Source organism: Prionailurus viverrinus, chromosome A1 (genome assembly GCF_022837055.1).
Source record: "Prionailurus viverrinus isolate Anna chromosome A1, UM_Priviv_1.0, whole genome shotgun sequence".
NCBI classification, from domain to species: Eukaryota; Metazoa; Chordata; class Mammalia; order Carnivora; family Felidae; genus Prionailurus; species Prionailurus viverrinus.
Window position 1 is genome coordinate 228,825,362 of NC_062561.1, and position 19,226 is coordinate 228,844,587.

The 19,226-nt window shown below is 46.9% G+C and overlaps 1 protein-coding gene across 2 annotated transcripts in view; it reads left to right on the forward strand.

Annotated features, from left to right (window-relative positions):
* Positions 1-5,392: 5,392 nt before the first annotated feature.
* The window catches only part of ANKH (ANKH inorganic pyrophosphate transport regulator), a 139,163-nt gene continuing 125,329 nt past the window's right edge, over positions 5,393-19,226 (forward strand). Inside the window, exon 1 of one of the 2 annotated variants that reach the window (XM_047823495.1) lies at positions 5,393-5,830. In XM_047823495.1, coding sequence (XP_047679451.1) covers positions 5,735-5,830 — 96 coding nt within the window. In that variant the 5' untranslated portion in view covers positions 5,393-5,734. The remainder of the gene's footprint in view (positions 5,831-19,226) is intronic. The other variant, XM_047823484.1, reaches the window with a different exon arrangement.

Here is a 19,226-nt window from a genome sequence, read left to right on the forward strand (position 1 = left end):
AATCGGAAACAGGCTCCAGGCTCCGAGCCATCAGCCCAGAGCCTGACGCGGGGCTCCAACTCCCGGACCGCGAGATCGTGACCTGGCTGAAGTCGGACGCTTAACGGACTGCGCCACCCAGGCGCCCCCGTCTGGTCATTTTTAAAAAACAAGCAAAAGCAGGGGCACGTGCCTGCCTCAATCAGTAGAGCACGCAACTTCTGACCTTGGGGTTGTGAGTTCGAGCCCCACATGGGGCGTAGAGGTTCCTTAAAAATAAGCAAAAGCAGAAGTTGAAGAAAGAGAGGAAAAAGGGGAACAAAAAGTAGCTATATATTAATCTCAGTTACCTCTCCATTCCATTTAATTTGTTAAGAATTACCAGACTGGGGCGCCTGGGTGGCTCAGTCGGTTAAGTGTCTGACTTCGGCTCGGGTCATGATCTCAAGGTTCGTGAGTTTGAGCCCCACGTCGGACTCTGTGCGGACAGCTCGGAGCCTGGAGCTGCTTCAGATTCTGTCTCCCTCTCTCCCTACCCCTCCCCTGCTCGACTCTCTCTCTCTCTCAAAAATAAATAAACATTAAAAATAATTCTTTAAAAAATGACCAGACCTAAGGTTTGCAGAACCAGGATGAATTACCTACACACATACCCTTTGTGTGTTATCATAACGAGCAAGGGTGAGTCAGCCAATCATGAAACGCTCACCTGTATAAAGTACATTGCTTCCAAAATCTAGGCAGTCAGGTGCTAATGGTGTGGGGTTTTTGAATGGCATGAGCAGAATCCATTCCAAAATTTACTTTGTGTTTTTCATCACTTTGCAGACATAGAAGTAAGTTACTAGTTACCAGTACACAATGCCATCAGGTTACATGAGTGACCTGGCAAGAGACTCCCCAAATGCTTTATCCTCTAGCAATTATAGAAAAACCAAATTTATAAAAGGCATTACATATGGATAAGGCTCTGTGTAAATAAATGGATCTACGCTCTGAGTAAAGCTGCCTCAAATCCCTTCCTCAGAATAAAAGAAGAATTAACAAGAAAAAAATTATGCATGACATTTATATGTCTGCTGTCCATAATTGGTTTTTTTCCTGATTTAATTTTATGTCTTCAACATTTAAAACATTGAATGCTTCCAGGGCGCCTGGGTGGCTCAGTCGGTTAAGTGTCTGACTTCAGCTCCGGTCAGGATCTCATAGTTGGTGAGTTCGAGGCTCGCGTTGGGCTCAGAGCCTGGCACCTGCTTCAGATTCTGTGTCTCCCTCTCTCTCTGCCCCTCCTCCACTCGCACTCGGTGTGTGTGTCTCTCTCTCAAAAATAAACAAACATTGAAAAAAAATTTTAAACACAACATTGAATGCTTCCAAAGCCAAAATTAGATAACAAAATACACTCAAGAGAATTCCTTCTTCCATTCCTATTCGACCCTGTGCTCTTTCTTTCCCCATAGATAAACTTTCGAATAGTTTTTGGTTTACACTTCCTGTGTGACTTTTTCACAAATATAAGCAAAACGCATATGCATATACAACCATGTTCATGTTTCTTTCCCACCAAAAGAGCGTATGATTTCACGGTTTGGCTCCTTGTTGTTGTTGTTGTTGTTGTTGTTGTTTTTTCACTTACCAAACTATTCTACAGACCACTCCATATCAGCGTGTTAGAAATTCTCCCCATTCTTTTTTGCAGCTCAATATTTTGGAAGCATCTGTGTGGTCCCTTTAAAAATATTAAAGGAGTCGGCGCACCTGGATGGTTCAGTCGGTTAAGTTGTGGTGTGCCTGACTCTTGACTTTGGCTCAGGTCATGATCTCTGGGTTCGTGAGACTGAGTCCCACATCCGGCTCTGTGCTGACAGCAGGGACTCCGCTTGGGGTTTTCTCTCTCCATCTCTCCCCGCCCCTCCCCCATGCACGTGCGCTCTCAAAATAAATAAACTTTAAAAAATAGGGGTTAATAATTTTAAACATCAAAACAATAGCATATGGCTGGTCATTTGTGAAATTGTTTCTGTGGAAAGTAACTGTTTCCACCCTCCGAAATTAATGCTACCTTGCACTTCTGGTGATGTTTTGTAAATATTTTTCAAAATGTTTTCTTTTTATCACCTTCTATTTGCCCGTTGTGCTAAATACAGAAAAGGAAAAAGGGAAAGTCTAGATCTAACCACTGTTAATAGTTGAGCACATTTTCTTCCAGCATGTTTCCTATATGTACACATTTTTTCTTTATACTTTTGAAGGTAGAGACTGCATCTTGCAGTGTCCTTCGGCCAAAGACTTTGTAAATTGAGGATAAAGCTGTACCCTCCTAACACTCTCTGAATCCAATTTAAATGCCTTTGTGATCTCTTCTTGGGTTCGGGGTAATTTAGAAAATTTCCCATGCATTATCATCACTTATTTTCTGGAGTTATCTCTTCCAACAACTACTAAGTTAAAATGAGGAAGAAAAAGAGAGGTCAATCACTCCCTTTGAAACCAGTTATCTGATTTGGAGTCTTTGACAGGAAAAAAAAAACCAAACAATTAAATGTCCCATTAACTTCCACATTGCCATAGTGTGATTGAAATTCAGAGGCCTTTCAAATCTAAAAAGCGCTCCATGCCATAATCAAAGATGACACTATTAAATCACTCATTTAAAAAATACACTTTTAGAATACTCAAGGGGCACCTGGGTGGCTCCGTCGGTAAAGCGTCCGACTTCCGTTCAGGTCCTGATCTCGCAGTTCGTGAGTTCAAGCCCCACGTGGGACTCTGTGCTGACAGCTCAGAACCTGGAGCCTGCTTCGGATTCCGTGTTTCCCTCTCTCTCTGTTCCTCCCCTGCTCACGCTCTGTCTCTCTCTCTTTCAAATATAAACAAACATTAAACACTTTTTGGGGGTACTCAAATAAGGATTGAGTATTCGATCCTTGTTTGTTTGTTTATTTATTTATTTATTTATTTATTTATTTTAACGTTTATTTATTTTTGAGACAGGGAGAGACAGAGCATGAACTGGGGAGGGTCAGAGAGAGGGAGACACAGAATCCGAAGCAGGCTCCAGGCTCTGAGCTGTCAGCACAGAGCCCGACGCGGGGTTTGAACTCACGGACCGCGAGATCATGACCTGAGCCAATGTCGGCCACTTAACCGACTGAGCCACCCGGGCGCCCCTCAATCTTTGTTTTAATACTCAAACGGCCTTTCACTGACTCACTGGAATCTTCTGACCATTCCTCCTTAAGAAGGACTGTGAGCGTTTGCATGGGTCAGCAGCAGCACTAGCAGGAATGTGGCAGGTCCTTGTCCAGAGCCCAGCCAAAGCAAAGCCGGCTTGATGAGTATTGATCGAGGACCTCATCAACCCCGCCGTTCTAGACAAAGGTCAGTGTAATTAGATTGCTTTGAGTAAAATGAGCCCGTGGCAACCTAGACTAACAGAATGGATAAACCATAAGGTGATATTTGCTTTAGAAAAGAACTACTTCCCAGAGAATTGCTTTAAATAACAAGCTCTCTTACTGTATCTTAAATAAGATTTGACTACACTACGTCTTTCAGGAACTTGCCATTGAGGAGAGTCCTGTACACAGGTACTTCCTGTTTTGCTGGGAAGTCTTTTAAATAATATTATTTGGCACATATAACACAATAAATAATTACCAAATTTTCATCGTAATTATAGGGGATGTCGTTTGAGGTTACATCAGAGCTACAAGGTAAATTATCATCCTCTTTCTCAAGGTCTTGGTAGGCTGTGGAATTTAAAAAGGTCTCTTAAAAGGGCATAAAATATGGAAAACATTTACTACTTTCAAATGGATTGTGAAATGCTGAAACCGGGACGTTGAGGTCTCTGGCTCCCTATTAACACAAGCTTTACAAAGCTACATGTGACGTCACAGGCTCATTCCTACGTGCAAAACTGCTTTATCACTTTTAATAACAAATTAATTCACCGTGCTAATTACACTTTAAAAAAAAGCGCGGGCGAGGGGGGGTGCAAAATAACCTGAGCAGGACGGGCCGTCCTTCAAAAATTATGAGTTGCCAGAGAGCAACAGTATTGGATAAACCAAAGACAGGTCCTTCTAAGTGGTGGGACTTTTGCAGGTCACGAGCCCATGAAGCTGACCTAAACAGGAGACTCTTTTCACCTCTCCTTTCACTAAGGCTATTTGCTAAGAGGTTTTGGTTCAGGGCACAATTCAGCAAAAGGGTCAGAAATATCCCCCACCCCCACCCCCACCCCACCCCCGCCTCCTTGAGGCTCTTTTCGCTCACTGGGGCCTCAACCCTGCTGTCGGAGGCCGCTGCCGGAGATGGATGCCGGCTTTGCTGTCCGAGCTATTACGAAGTTTTAGGTAAAACATTCAGCACAACTATTATTTACTCTAAAATCACCGGGGCCCAGTATAATAAAAACAGTTTCTTCTGTCCTCTTTCCCTTGTTTACCTAAAAGAGACAGGCTTCCCGAGTTTGTTGTTGTTTTACAAGAGCGGTGCACGGAGGAGAATCTCGGCTCACTGTTCGCCAAGCGTGCTGGAGGCAGCTCGGCGCGCTCCAGGGGACCGCTGGCCCGGCCAGGGCGCACGCAGGGAGCGGTCCCCGCGGCCCTCCGCGCATCTCCCCCGGGGACACCCTGAGTGTGATGCACCCTTCGCTGCGACCTCTCCTCAGTCTCCGCGCCCGTCCAGAGCGGCATCTCCATCTCCCCCGGCCCCTAGTTCCCAGGTGGGCCCGAAGCAGGCCCCCAGCCCCGCCGGGAGCTGCCGGCTCTCCCGGTCCCCGCCCGCCCGAGGCGGGCACCAAAGCCATCGCGGCGCCCGCCCGGGAGGGCTGCCCAAACCCGTTCCTTCCTTCACAGCCCCGAGCGCCCCGATCCCTCCCGGCGCGTCCGCAGTCGCGTCCACACGCCCCAGCCGTTCCCGGGACCGCGCGGGCGGTAAGAGCCCCGTCGCCGGCCCCGGCGGCCCCGGGGCCTCCAGCGGCTCGGCGCTCCGTCCCACGGCCTCCCCCGTGGCGTCCTCCGCGGCCGGTGAGGGGGCCCCGGGCCGCGCGCCGCCCCAGCCCCGCTTCGCCGCCGGCTCGCGCCGCCGCCCCTGGCCGCCCGGGGAACCGCAGCGAGTCCCACCCCGCGCGCCCCCGGGCGCAGCCGAGGCGGCGGCGGCGGCGGCGGCCCCACGGCCTGTGCGTGCGCAGCGCCCCCCGCGGCCGCGCCTAGCGCAGGCGGCGGCGGAGGGAAGGAGGGCGCCGCCCGCCCTCCCGCCCGGCCCGGCCCCTCCCCAGCCCGCCGCCCGCCCGCCCCCGGGGCCGCCGGCGGTGTCCGCGCCTCCGCGCCCGCCCCTGATTTCCTCCGCACGGCGGCGGCGGCGGCGGCGGCGGCGGCGCCTCGTGCGCGCGGTTATTTATTTATTTCCGGGCCCCAGAGCGCTTATAATGGAGCCGCTGTCAGCAGAACCTTCTGCTGCCGCCGCCGCCGCCGCTGCCGCCGCTGTCCCTCCTCTTTTTTTTCCCGGCAGATCTTTGTTGTGTGGGAGGGCAGCGGGGATGGACTTGAGCTTGCGGATCTCCTGCTAGAGCAGCCGCGCTTGGAGAGGGCGCCGCAGCCGCGAGGAGGAGCCGCCGCCGCCCCGAGGCCCCGCCGGACCCGGCCTCCGTCCGCCCGCGCCCCCGCTCGGCCCACTCGCCCCGCGCCTCCCGGCAGAGTCCCCTCGCGGCGGCAGATGTGTGTGGGGTCAGCCCACGGCGGGGACTATGGTGAAATTCCCGGCGCTCACGCACTACTGGCCCCTGATCCGGTTCCTGGTGCCCCTGGGCATCACCAACATAGCCATCGACTTCGGGGAGCAGGTAAGCCCCGGCCGCGCCCCCCGCCCGGCCCGGGCAGTTGCGCCCTGAACCCCGCGCCCCGCGCCCCGCTCGCACTTCTTGGCCTTAGACACCCGGGCGCCAGGGGATGAGAGCAGCGGGGAGTCACCTGCTCCGAGTGCCTTTTTTATCCTAGAACATTTGGTTGGGCTTGCAGCTTGTCAAGGATGACTTTTCCAGCACTCCATCCCCCCTGCCCCCAATTATTCAGCAGACTTTTCCAGGTCTCTCCGGAAAATGTTAAAAGACCAGAGGGATTAGAGCTTCACCTATAGAAGGGTTTTTAGTGCACAGCAGGAGTATTATGTAATTTGTTATTATGTAAACCTCAGGTCTGTAAGTAGTTGCATATATATAGCTCAAGTGCTTGGTTTTTATTTATCCGGTGTTGGTGGTGATGGTGATGGCGATGATGGGGAGATTTTGCATTACAGTGTGTCCAAGTTGGTTTCCAGGTACTTCTAATTTTTGGGGTGTTTTTTTTTTTTTTTTGCCCAGGTATGGATTACGGGTGCCCAAATGATAAGCCGACCGTTGGCCATCTCTAGTTTGGCGTTTGTTGATTTTTTCCTCTCTTGGACCACTAAAGGAGGGGAGCACATTTTTGTTTGTTGCCTTCTCATCCTTGCTTCTTTTTCGTGCTTTTCCCCATTTCTCTCCATGTGGCGTCATTGCAAATGTAGCGCTGCAGACTCTTCAGCAGAGGGGCACCGGTACTCGGCACTTTGCCTGTGGGGACCGTTTTTGCAGGGCCTCGGGTGGGATGCAGCTACATCTCAAGGCCAGGAAGAGGATGGGGGTGGGGGGAGGGGGTCAGTTCCTTGATGGGCAGGTGTGGAAACCGGCCGGGCGTGTGATGAGCCACACTCCTGGTATTGTAGTACCTTCTTTCTTTTCCTGTAAGTCAAGAGACTTCGAGGGATGTTTATAGAGAAAATGCACCTATGTTAGTGCACTTTTAGTTTTCCAAATCCAGTTTTTCAGAAGGGGGTTTGTTTGACTCCTCTAGTAGATGCGTATTGGCTTGGATTGGTCTCTCTGTACTCAGAACTTTTGACTGATTGCAACTCTACAGGCTCACTAATACTTAGCCCACATTGTAAGCTGCTTTTTTCCTGCAAATTTTCTTGCCAGTAAGTGTTTGCAACGTAGTATAGTCTCTAGAGACCTTTGTCTAGTAAGCCAACTAATTTCCCTTGGTGAAATCTTACATTTTTTCTGTTGCCACTTTGCTCTGACAGTTGCTTTCCAGGGACCCCCAAGGGCTTCTCTGCTCTCCATCTCCTTCCTGCTCACCATCTCTTCTTTCCTAGTTAACTGGTGACTTCGGGCATTTCCTATCATCTATGGAGAGGTTTTAGGACCTGAATTTACTACGCTTCACATTTTAGATGAGTCAAGTGCTATATAGACACCCGAACCTTTTACTATTTTAAGGCTTATTTTCTTGGAGCCACCCCAAAGGTGGTCAGAAAGCCCGGGCTACTCACCAGCCTACCAGCTTACTTGATCACTTCTCCCTGAACTGGTGTGTGTGTGTGTGTGTGTGTGTGTGTGTGTGTGTGTGTCTGTGTCTGTGTGTGTGTGTGTGTGTGTGGTGGGGTGGGGAGGGAGGATTATATGGGATAACTGGTGAAGATAAGAGTATTCTTTGTCGTAAGTAAATGACTTGAAATATAACATAGTATTGCCTCACATTTGCCTTGATTTAATTCCAGGCCGATATCCCTAAGGATTTGATTTCAGTGTAGGGGAAAGGATCTCTCCTGAGGTCACAAAAGGGACGCTAGACATATAAACAGTTATGCAGATGGTTTCTCCTTGTGGGTCTAATAATTCAAGTGCCTTCTTGAAACATTGCTAACCTAATTATCATAGCTGACATAAGCAAAGTGCCAGAACCGTTGTCTTTTTTGCACAGAAGCTTTATCAACAAGTGTTGTTTGAGGTCCTTATCCCTTAAGCGCCAGTGCATTTATGAGGTTGCAGGCTGTCTGGTGGTCGAGATAGCTTGTCAGAGTTAGGGGTGAAGGGATGGGGGAAAGAAATCGACAGGTTTGCCAAACCTTGTTTTGCCAGTATTGTTTGATAATTGTTTTTGCAAAATATGACAAGGTTAGAGGGATGGAACTTACTTTTTCTTAGTTTTAAACTGAAGGAAGAGAATTAACAGTAGGAGTTGAAGAGTGACCTGGTCCCATGTGGTCAGAACAGAGGAGCGTTTTACCCCAATTACTCGGAAACACAACAGCGAAGAGGAAGAATGAACCTGGTTGCAAAAGTAGGTCTACTTTGGACTTCAGAAAATATGCACCTCTTGACTTGAGTTTTTAATCATAGTTTAGACAGATGGACACATGCAGATCTCTACCAATCTTCTGTGAGAGTGGGCAGGTATATTACACCTTCCCTTGAGCGAACAGTGCTTCATATTTCAGTAACTGACTAATCCTAAAGAAGAAATGTAACAAGGGAGTGCAAAGGTCAAAGGTCAAAGCAGCCTTTGGGTTGCATGCTGTGGAGATGATCTAGAAATGCAAAATTGGAAGGAAAACGTCTCATTAGCTTTTAAGTCTCTGACTTGTCAAGAGCAAAAAGACAGTAAAATGACTTAAAATGTTTCTTAGATGGGTTTTTTTTTTTTAATGGTTATAAACATCTCTGTTGTTCCTGTAGAATATATGGACAGAACTTTTATGGACAGAATATATGGACAAAAACTGGGATTCCAGCTGTGTACAAGATTCCATTGCAATTTGAATAAACAACGCAGTTGTGACCGTGTAAAGGAATTATATAGTCATAAATTATCTCAGAGCTGTTAGTGCATGTGGGGGAGGGGCGAGGAAGAAGCCTGTAATGATTCATTCAGTGCCTCCTGAGATTCTCCATGAACATTCTGTTGTATACAGTTCCCTATAATTTTATAGGTCAGTCAGGGAGGAAACCCAAATATTATGGAGTATTCTAACAAGACTAGCAAAAGCTATTATCACATTTTAAATTTTGGTGGTGGTGGTACTTTGGGGGGGTGGTGAGGGAGGGTTGAAATCTACACTGGGGAACAAAACCATATGGAATAAATGACCTGCTTTGTAATATTAAACAGAAGCACCATAGGAAAGAATGAGAATAAATCCATTATTGCAGAAACTAAAATAATGTTTGTAAAACCCTGTAGATGCATAGAACACTTTATAATGGCAGTATATCTAGAATTATAATTTTATCTCTATTTTTATACACTGAAAATCAAAAGTGTTAATTGCTTCCATTCACAGACCACTCAGTATGTGCTTAAAGCATCTCAGCACATGTTGTCAATGAGGAAGGACTGAGAGGCTTAGACGTGTTAAGTCACTTGTCCAAAATCACACAGGTATTACTGGGCAGAACCAGGATTCAAGCCCACATCTGCTGGGCCCTTAGTCATTCTGCTGTCTGCCTTCTCCAGTCAGGCTCATCCACTGAAATCCACCCAGGAGTTCTTAGAAATTTAGGATAAGTTCTGGCTTTTCTGATTCCCAACCTGGGCTTAAACTTGATCTTAGCTGTCAGATTTTGAATTTATGATGTAAGACAATCATAAAATTCCATGATCCAAGAGGTTCACGGAAGAACCAAGTTATACAGATAATTCATATTGATAAATCAACAGTGTATCTTGTCTTTTGTTAAAAGGGAACAAAAAGATAAGCAACTGATACTTCACAATAAAATTGTTTAGAAATTACTTAGTCTTTATCACTGAAGCACTACAGATTGCTAAAATAGATTTTGAACAATGTATTTCTTTAAAATATCTGCAGATGCCCATGTTGTCACTATGTTTAAAGGACTGTTATTTCTGCTTAAAACTAAACTCGGTACAAAGTCTTCGAATTCCTTAAAAGCCAAGTTCACCAAATTATGTTGGATATATCAGTGAACTTTGTTACAAGCTACTTAACGACACTTAAAGCGTTAAGTGCAAGTTTGTTCTGAAGACTTTGAAGGAGACAAGAAGGTTGAAATTGTTCTCAATTCAGAAGGAATGTGTTCTGGGGCACCCGGGGGGTTCTGTGGGTTGAGCATCTGACTCTTGATTTCCGCTCAGGTCACAATCCCAGGGTCGGGGGATCAAGCCCTGTGTCAGGCTCTGCACCGAGTGTGGAGCCTGCTTAGGATTCTCTCTCTCTCCCGTTGCCCCTCCCCTATGCTCACGTTCTCGCTTTCAATAATAATAATAATAATAATAATAATAATAATAATAATAATAAAAATAAATAAATAAATAAATAAAAGAAGAAATGTGTTCTTCCAAGTGTCAGGCAATTCCCTTTTTCACACCAAAATGATAACTGTGGGTATTTCCAGTTGCCCTGAATGATTGATTCACTGAATTTGGTTGGGTCCAGTATGATAATTCAAAGACCTAAAGTTTTTATCTGTGAACGAAGAGTTTTGTATATGGAGTGTTAACAATTAGTAGCATAAGATGGGCAGTAGGAATGCTAAGAGCCCTTCCTAACTTAGGAAACCTAGCGTTAGGCTTTCACAGTATAAGGGTCTCGAGTTGCTAATATCACAAAGTGGAAAAAAAGGGAGGCCCAGGAAAAATAATTGTATACATGTCCTTTCTGTCTACTAAGTAGAGAAATACATACCCCCACCCACCCAGACCAGGAGGTACAGGAATGGAAAAGGGTGAGTATCTGACACTGGCCACTGTTGGGAAGGGAGTGTGTGTCCATCCGAGGTCCCAAGTGATGCAAGGGACTCCCCAGGCAGCTTGCCTTAAGTGATACTGAAACTGACCTATGTATGTTCCACTGCGCAAAGTACCTGAAGCTGGAAATGGCTATCTCAGGCTAGGTTTCCTAGTAATCATGGGGGGCCGGGTGGGGGAGACTTTTTTTCCCACCTATTCTGTACTAATGGAATACATTTCAAAATGACATTAATTGTTTTCTAATTATAAAAATACTGTATGCTGGCTGTTTAAAAGTTGGATAAGGATTTTAAAATGGAGGAAAAAGTAAAAAATACCCCTGATTCCACTCTGAAGAAAAAAAGCTCCTTCAACATTTTGCATATCTCCTGCCAATTTTGTTCCCCATAACCGAGATATGTATATGTTTCACACGGAGGCCTCTTCCCCATGTCACTTGGAAGTATTTAAGTATGGTTTTAAAGTTTTATTTATTTATAGTTGAGAGAGCGCGTGCATGCGTGCAAGTGTGAGCTTGGGAGGGGCAGAGGGAGAGAGAGAGAATCTCAAGCAGGCTTCGTGGTCAGCACAGAGCCCAACGCAGGGCTCGACCTCGTGAAGCTGAGCACTTACCCAACCGATCCCCCCCCCCCGCCGGGCTCCCCAAGTACGATTTTATTTATTTATTTTTTTTTTTTAAATTTTTTTTTCAACATTTTTAATTTATTTTTGGGACAGAGAGAGACAAAGCATGAACGGGGGAGGGGCAGAGAGAGAGGGAGACACAGAATCGGAAACAGGCTCCAGGCTCTGAGCCATCAGCCCAGAGCCCGACGCGGGGCTCGAACTCCCGGACCGTGAGATCGTGACCTGGCTGAAGTCGGACGCTTAACCGACTGCGCCACCCAGGCGCCCCTCCCCAAGTACGATTTTAATAGTAGCCCAGTATTTGATGATACAAGCATGCGGTAATTGCCTTTGCTGTATATTCCGTTGTTTATTTTTCGTTCCTTTAGTATTTATCGAGTACCTACGTTTTTTGCAATGGTATTATTAATTTTTTATTACTTTTTATTATTGAAGAATAGTTGACATACTGCAACACAGTGATTTCACAATCCCGTACCTTACACAGTGCTCACGCCGGTAAGTGTGGTCACCACTTGTTACTGGACAAGGTTGTTACAGTATTATTTCTTTTTTAACATTTATTTATTATTGAGAGACATGAGCATGGGAGGGAGAGACAGAGAGAAGAGGAGACACAGAATGAAGCAGGCTCCAAGCTCTGAGCTGTCAGCACAGAGCCCGACACGGGGCTTGAGCTCACGGACCACGAGATCATGACCTGAGCCGGAGTCAGACACTCAACCGACTGAGCCGCCCAGGCGCCCCATAGTATTATTGACTGTAGTCCCTATGCTGTCCTTTCCACCTCCGTGACTTATTTATTTGGTAACTGGAAGTCTATACCTCATGATCCCCTTCGCCTATTTCTTCCCCGATTTGTTTCAATGCTGAGGTTTTTTGTTTCCTGCAGTAGAAGGTTTCAGAGAGCATCTTTGTATAATAAGTAGATAATGTGTTTTTTTCTGACTGCCTTGGGCTTTATGCCTGGCATAATTTAGTGCCTTTTTCTGTTTCTCATTCATACACAGAAAATGAGGTCACTCTTCCCTGGCAGTCCATATTTAGTCAAGGACACCGTGACCTCCTTAGTCCAATTGATACTCAGTTCTCCATGGTGTTTCCCGGTTCTTTTTAGATGTACATCTGCATTTAAAGTACCTGCCTTTCGATGCACTTAAGTAGATTATCTCTAAAGCCACGGAGGTATAATCCTGCTGCGGGTTTCTTCACTTATTTATTTATTGAGTGGTTTGATGACTAGCCTAACTACTACTTTGTCAGAATACTTCTTCCCAAGCATATCCTTCAAAAGATAAACACTTCATATATGAAGATAGTATCCAACTCTCTTTCTAGGAGTACGTCACATTTTTTTAAAGCAGTGAGCCCTAAGAATTAACCGTTTATGGTACCATCTCACCTTTTCGATGCAAAATGCCGAGTGTATGCCAGGGGTCGGTAATCTGGTTTGTGTCTTTTCACTCTCCCTTGTCTGACTTGGACGGGTTATGTGGGGATGGGAAGATGAGAGTCCCTGGATGGAAAATCATTCTTTACCAATGGCTGTGTGAGTTGGGATAAATAAACCTTGTGAAATTCATACCAGAGTGACTTGGGTGATGCCTACATTTTAAGAAGTCAATCTGGTATTTTTCAGCACCTACAATTCGACGAGTTTCTGTAGAGGTGCAATAGAAATACAGAAAACCCTGTTTTATGCACTATTATCGGGCTATGAACTCCCGACCTAAGTGCGTTTTTTTGCTAACTGAAGCTTATCCTTTAAAATGCAGGTCATTGGTTTTCTTTTTCTTTTTTAGTATGGGAATTATTGTTGCTGGAAATAGGTGTTGCACATTTGTCTAGCATATTAAATAAATATAGTATATACACAGGACATAATGTAACATTTTTTGGTGTCTTGTAAATATCTGTTGTGCTAGGCAATCCGGGATATATGCTGACAGGTGATACTCAAAACACTTAAAGAGTTTGGCACTAACCAAGATGATAAAAATAATAAAATAGGGGCGCCTGGGTGGCGCAGTCGGTTAAGCGTCCGACTTCAGCCAGGTCACGATCTCGCGGTCCGTGAGTTCGAGCCCCGCGTCAGGCTCTGGGCTGATGGCTCAGAGCCTGGAGCCTGTTTCCAATTCTGTGTCTCCCTCTCTCTCTGCCCCTCCCCCATTCATGCTCTGTCTCTCTCTGTCCCAAAAATAAATAAACGTTAAAAAAAAAAAAATTAAAAAAAAAATAAAAAAAAAATAAAAAAATAATAATTAGTAAAAATAGTTAATACATGATGAGTACTTTTTAATTTCTTGCTTCAGATCTGCCCTGGGTCTCAGAAACTAAAACAGTAGAATTCCGTGAAAAGTGAGAATAAATAAATCATTTCGGAGGCCTCCTTTGGGAAAAAGCATATATACCTTATGTCGGTTGTTTTCCCTGCCCTCAAATTGCTTAGATCCTGGTTGAGAAAACAGACATGAAACACTTTTGCAATCAGAAGGGCACGGACCAAAATGTGTAAATTGCACAGTGCAGTTTATGATAACACAGCGAGGCGCTCAGTAATTGTAACAGAGCGGGAAGGCTGTGCCAGCTGTGACGTGATAGCTCTCATCTGGCCGTGGTCACCCCCTGCCTCCTTCTCTCTAGGTGCCCTTGTCATCCGAGTAGGAAGCACCCCATCTGCAGAGGCGAAAACAGAGGCACGGTAGAGGTAAAAGCAGACTTCACAGCAAGCCCTACACATTCAGGGTTTGCTTTTGTAGGTTTTGTATTACTTTCATGGTTTGGGAACCGTTCACCTGCTGTTCCAGCCAGATTCCACCGACAGTGCTGAGGACCCATGAGCTGAAAGTGACAGAGAGGGCATTCTCTCAGCAGACGTGTGCATCACAACGTTTCTGCTGCTTCTCTGTGATTGCTCCGTCACACCAAAAGATGTTTTCAAAGCCCATGCTGGGAAGGGAGATACCTCGGTTATTTGTCAGCACAAAGGGGGTAATTTCTCCCCTAGATGAGGAGTTATCAGAAACAGCCTGTACCTCTGGTTCAGGAAATGTCACACAGTCCCAGGACAGACGGACCGGCCTTGTTTCTAGTTGGGGGAGTACGTTGTAGTCTAAGTTTGCTCTCAGGTCCTTGCTGGCTTTCGCACTTTTTATGGTATTTTGGTATCCGTAGATGGGCAAGGCTCTGGAAGAGTCTGACACCTTCAGTGTTGTTCGAGGATTACCTTTCTGGAAGCGTGGGTTTGACGTTATAAATGTGCAGCCATCTTCCTGATATGTGTAGACATCGCTGTCCCCAACCTCAGGGGGCGGGGGAAGGGCTGTGTGTGACTCCTTGTCATACCTCCGAGCCCACATTCACCGGCACACGCTTCCCGTGCCTCATGGGTCCCTGCCTGGACAGAGACCACAGCTGGTAGGGGGGGCTCGAGGCTGGGAGGAAATCAAGAGCAAAAGTGGGAATCCTTGGATAAGAGTTGCAGAGGTGACTGGTGAGGAGACGCTGAGTTCCCCCGGGACATTGAGTTGGAATGACGTGGCTGAAAAGAGGGATGTCTGCCGGCAGGTTAATGCGACTTTTTCTAGGGAGCCAGATGAGCCAGGGACGGGAGGGGGCAGACGTTGTAGCTGTGACTTCCTAGGCCGTGAGAAGTTACGGTGGCCTATTTTGTGAGAGACCGGAAGAGGTCCGGTCTGGGTCAGGAAGCTTTGAGGCTCAGCAGTCCCAGGCTCTGAGAGGTGGTCACTCCAGGTCATTGTCTCAACTAAGTGACAATGAGTCCACGTCAATAAGCTTTTCAAGATCCCTGCTTAGTTTCTTAAAAATATAACGTTAAGTCTAAGGAAGTATTTGACTCTCTGTCAGTTTCTAGTTTGCCATCTGGCTTAGGTGTGCCTGTTCTGTTTCCAAAGCTGCTTTTAAGACAATAAAAAGTTTGGGCGCTCTTGAATCTGGAGATCTGCTGGCCGCCGGGCCGTGCATTTTAATAGAGGGGACTAGTAGTGTAGAGAATCTAGAACAGCAGATTACAAAAAAAAAAAAAAAATTGTCTGACATCTGAGGGCTTTAAATGGCTTGGCAGGAAACTCACTGTGGCTGGGACACTGAGGCCTCCCACCATGTGCGGCCTGAAGTTGACATTTTATAAAGACAAACTGCGCGGAGGAGAGTAACAAATAACCGTGCTTAATAAGAAAGAGGTAACATTCACCTCTTGGGGATTCTAGCCGAGCCCAGTGAAGAAACAACTAGAAAGGCACCTCACAGCCAGCCCGATCTGAAACGAGGCAGTCAGAGTGTCTCTTCTCAGCCCCAGATGTCACGCGCGAATGCGGTTCCCTAGCATACTCTTGGAGACCTGGTTTTTCTTCAAAATCGGTTCTGGGGCTTTATCTCCTCCCTTTCCAGGTGCAGCATCATATCACCCGGAGCCTGACAGGTGCTCAAGATGCACCTCCTTTCTACTCCCACACAAAGGCACATACCTTTAGGTATTACACCCCCCGGGCCGCACACCTGTCGGGCCGTTGACCAACTTTGGGCAGGTTCCCTGGCACGGGTGGTTCGTAAACCCTGTGTTTACCAGACTTCCCTAGACAAACCAGTGTTTCAGCAGTGAAGGGGAATGGGCTTGGACTCACGTGCAGGGACGGTGGACAGCCACCAAAGGGCGTGGGCTGAACCGCCTTGTTTTTCTAGAATTCTTATTTACTCAGATTTCTTTTAGGCCAACGCATCTTCTTTCAGAGGGGGTCCTGGCAGGCCTGTGTTTCATTTCTTTTTAAAAATGGAGGTACGGTTTACATCTGGTGAAATGCACAGGACTCACGTGCACCATCCCATGAGTTTTGACAGATGACCAATGCATAGCTGTGTGACCCAGACCGCAGCCCAGATATGGATTGTTTCCATCAGCCGGGAAGGTTCCCCAGTGCCGGTCCCCCAGAGGTAACCACTATCCCGGTGGCCAGATATGGCTTGATGTTGTAGATTTGAGTGGATTCTATCTAGGTGGAGACTTTGGCTTTCCGTGTAACATAACCTTGTTCCTTGTACTCTCTGGTGTTTTCAATTCTGATCCTTCACGTACATGAACTGCTGATGATTTTGCTGTTCAGCCATGATAAAAATTAAAGTCTGGTTTAAAAACTAACACCACGTGGGGCGCCTGGGTGGCTCCGCCAGTTCAGCGTCCGACTTCAGCTCAGGTCATGACCTCACGGTCCGTGAGTTCGAGCCCCGAGTCGGGCTCTGTGCTGACAGCTCAGAGCCAGGAGCCTGTTTCGGATTCTGTGATTCCCTCTCTCTCTTGGCCCCTCCCCCCGCTTGTGCTCCGTCTCTCTTACTCTCAAAAAGAAATAAAACATAAGAAAGAAAGAAAGAAAGAAAGAAAGAAGTAAACTAACACCATAGAAAACAATGCGGTATATGCCTACTATGAATTATTCCTCCGCCTTCCAGAGGAATGGAGTGGTGATGTATACCACCACACAGATGAACCTTAAAGATACGCCACTAAATGCAAGAAGCCAGACACGGAAGGACAACTGTGGCACTTCCTTCGATGAGGTCCGGGGAATAGAGCCCTAGACAGGAAGGGGAACAGTGGCTGGCGGGGCTTAGGGGGGATCCTGTTCAGCAGGTGCAGCTTCAGCTGGGAAGGACAGTGTTCTGCAGGTGGGCGGTGGCCGTGGCTGCACCGTAACGTGAATGCCCTTCGTGCCGCTTGGACCGCATGCTGAAGAGTGGTAAAAATGCTAAATTCTCTGTTAGGTATATTTTATCAGAAGGGAGAAGTTTTAAGTGACATCATAAGCTACTGGGAACGCCTGTGGCTTTTGAAGAGGGTCTCTCTTTAAAAAAAAACAAAAACAGGGGCGCCTGGGTGGCTCATTCGGTTGAGCGTCCGACTTCGGCTCAGGTCAGGATCTCGCGGTCCGTGGGTTCGAGCCCCGCGTCGGGCTCTGGGCTGATGGCTCGGAGCCTGGAGCCTGCTTCCGATTCTGTGTCTCCCTCTCTCTCTGCCCCTCCCCCGTTCATGCTCTGTCTCTCTCTGTCTCAAAAATAAATAAATGTTAAAAAAAAAAAATTAAAAAAAAAAAACAAAAACATATTAATCTTATTGTAATTACAGATGTTCGTCTTCATTCTAAAGGGGAGGAAAATAAGTAAAAGTATCAAGAATAAGAACCACGTGCGAACCTAATCACCTAGACAGAACAGCTGTCTCTTATTTTACCACTGGTGTGCTTCTCGCCTCTTTTTTTTTGTTTTTTGGCACGGATTTTATCTTTTTTTAAATGTTTATTTATTGATTTTGAGAGAGAGAGTAGGGGGAGGGGCAGAGAGAGAGGGAGAGAGAGAACCCCAAGCCGGCTGTGTGCTCACGACCATGGGCTCAATCCAGGGCTCCGTCCCAGAAGCCGCGAGATCCCGGCCCGAGCCACCATCGAGAGTGGGATGCTTAACTGACTGAGCCACCCAGGTGCCCCCGCATGTCGTTTAAAACAGTATCGTAACCTCTTTCCATTTTATATGTAGGCAGTTGCCCTTGACTTTAAGTATTCATCTAGCACGTGATGATTAATGGCTTCCTAGCATTCTCTCGCATAGATACGCCATAACTTATTTATTCTCTTGTGGTTAGATGTGCAAGTTGGTTTTGCTTCATTCTATCTTGAAGAATGCTTGGGAGCGTTTTTGTACAGAAATCTTTGCACACATCTGATTATTTCCTTGGATTAATACTCGAAATACCGACGGACGTGCGCCCCTCTTCAAGGCTTCGGCACGGCACCACACTCCTGCAGAAAGTTCCAGTCTACCCCGCAGGTGCCTTGTGGGAATGTGCCACAGGCATTCCTTGCCTGGATGCTGTTTCACAGTCCAGTGACTTCCGCCCCCAGGAATTTGCATGCGAGTTCTCTCAAAGCCACATGGTGCTCAGCTCCTTCAAATGATTTCTTTTATTAAAAGCATTTTTTTTTAAATGCTGACAGATCAGTGTTACAGAAGGTAACACTTTTAAACTGTTTCAGGACCTCCATTCTTTTCAGTAGGCACGTTTTGGACCAAATCCCTACTCTGCATGGGGCTAGGCATAAGCACAGGAAAGAAAGGATTGTGGTTGGCTTCACTTGCATACGTCTGGAAAATACCTGCTCCTAAAGCTTTCAAGGCGGAGAAAAGTGCTTTTCGATGAGTTCAGTGATGCTCAAGAAATGTGCTTCCTAAAACGTCCCAGGTGAATACTTGGGAGAGGAGAAAAAAGTTACTGACCTTCCTGGATGCCAGGCCCTGCCCTAGACACGGGGCATGCACTGTGGAGGGTCACCTTCCCACTTCAGAGGTGAGTGCATTGAATAGCTGTGCCTTGTGTGGTTCAGCCTCAGCGGAGCAGCCTGGCTCCTGGGACGGATGGCGCATGCTTGGAGTCTCATCGGAGAGTGTTTGTGTTGACTGTGTTGTAGGGAAATGCAGAGCCGGTGATGTTGAGGGGAACTGGAAGAGAAAGCTTTCTCGCTTTTCTGCCACCCTGACCACGGCTCCTTCTGTTTCACCTGCTCCCCTGGCTCTTTCCCTTCCACTCTGGAGAGCAGAGAGAGTGCAGATGGTTCACACTCGTTCAGAGGTGCACCGAGTTCCTGTGGCTTCTCGGTTCTTCCCCGCTCCTTCTGCCCAGTAGTGTCTGTCAGCAGTCCAAGCTGAACACAACGAGGTTGGAGGGGAAAAAAAACAAAAACAAAAAGACCACCCACTCCTGACAGGACCCCTGCGTTTGACCTCCATCCCTGGACCCACTGGCTCTGTGACCTTGAGCAAAGAACTTGACCTCAGCGGGCTTCAGTTTTCCCAACTGTCAAATGGGGATAAAGGGCTTGCGTACCTTCTTTTGGAGGTGCAGGCCAAATAGAGACTGGACACTCAAGTGCTTTGAAAAGCATGGAGCGCTGCACATGCGTGAAGCAGTGTTGCTAAGACTTTGAGCCCGCTACGCTGCGGCTACACCTGTTTGTTACTAGCCTTGACTGTCTGACC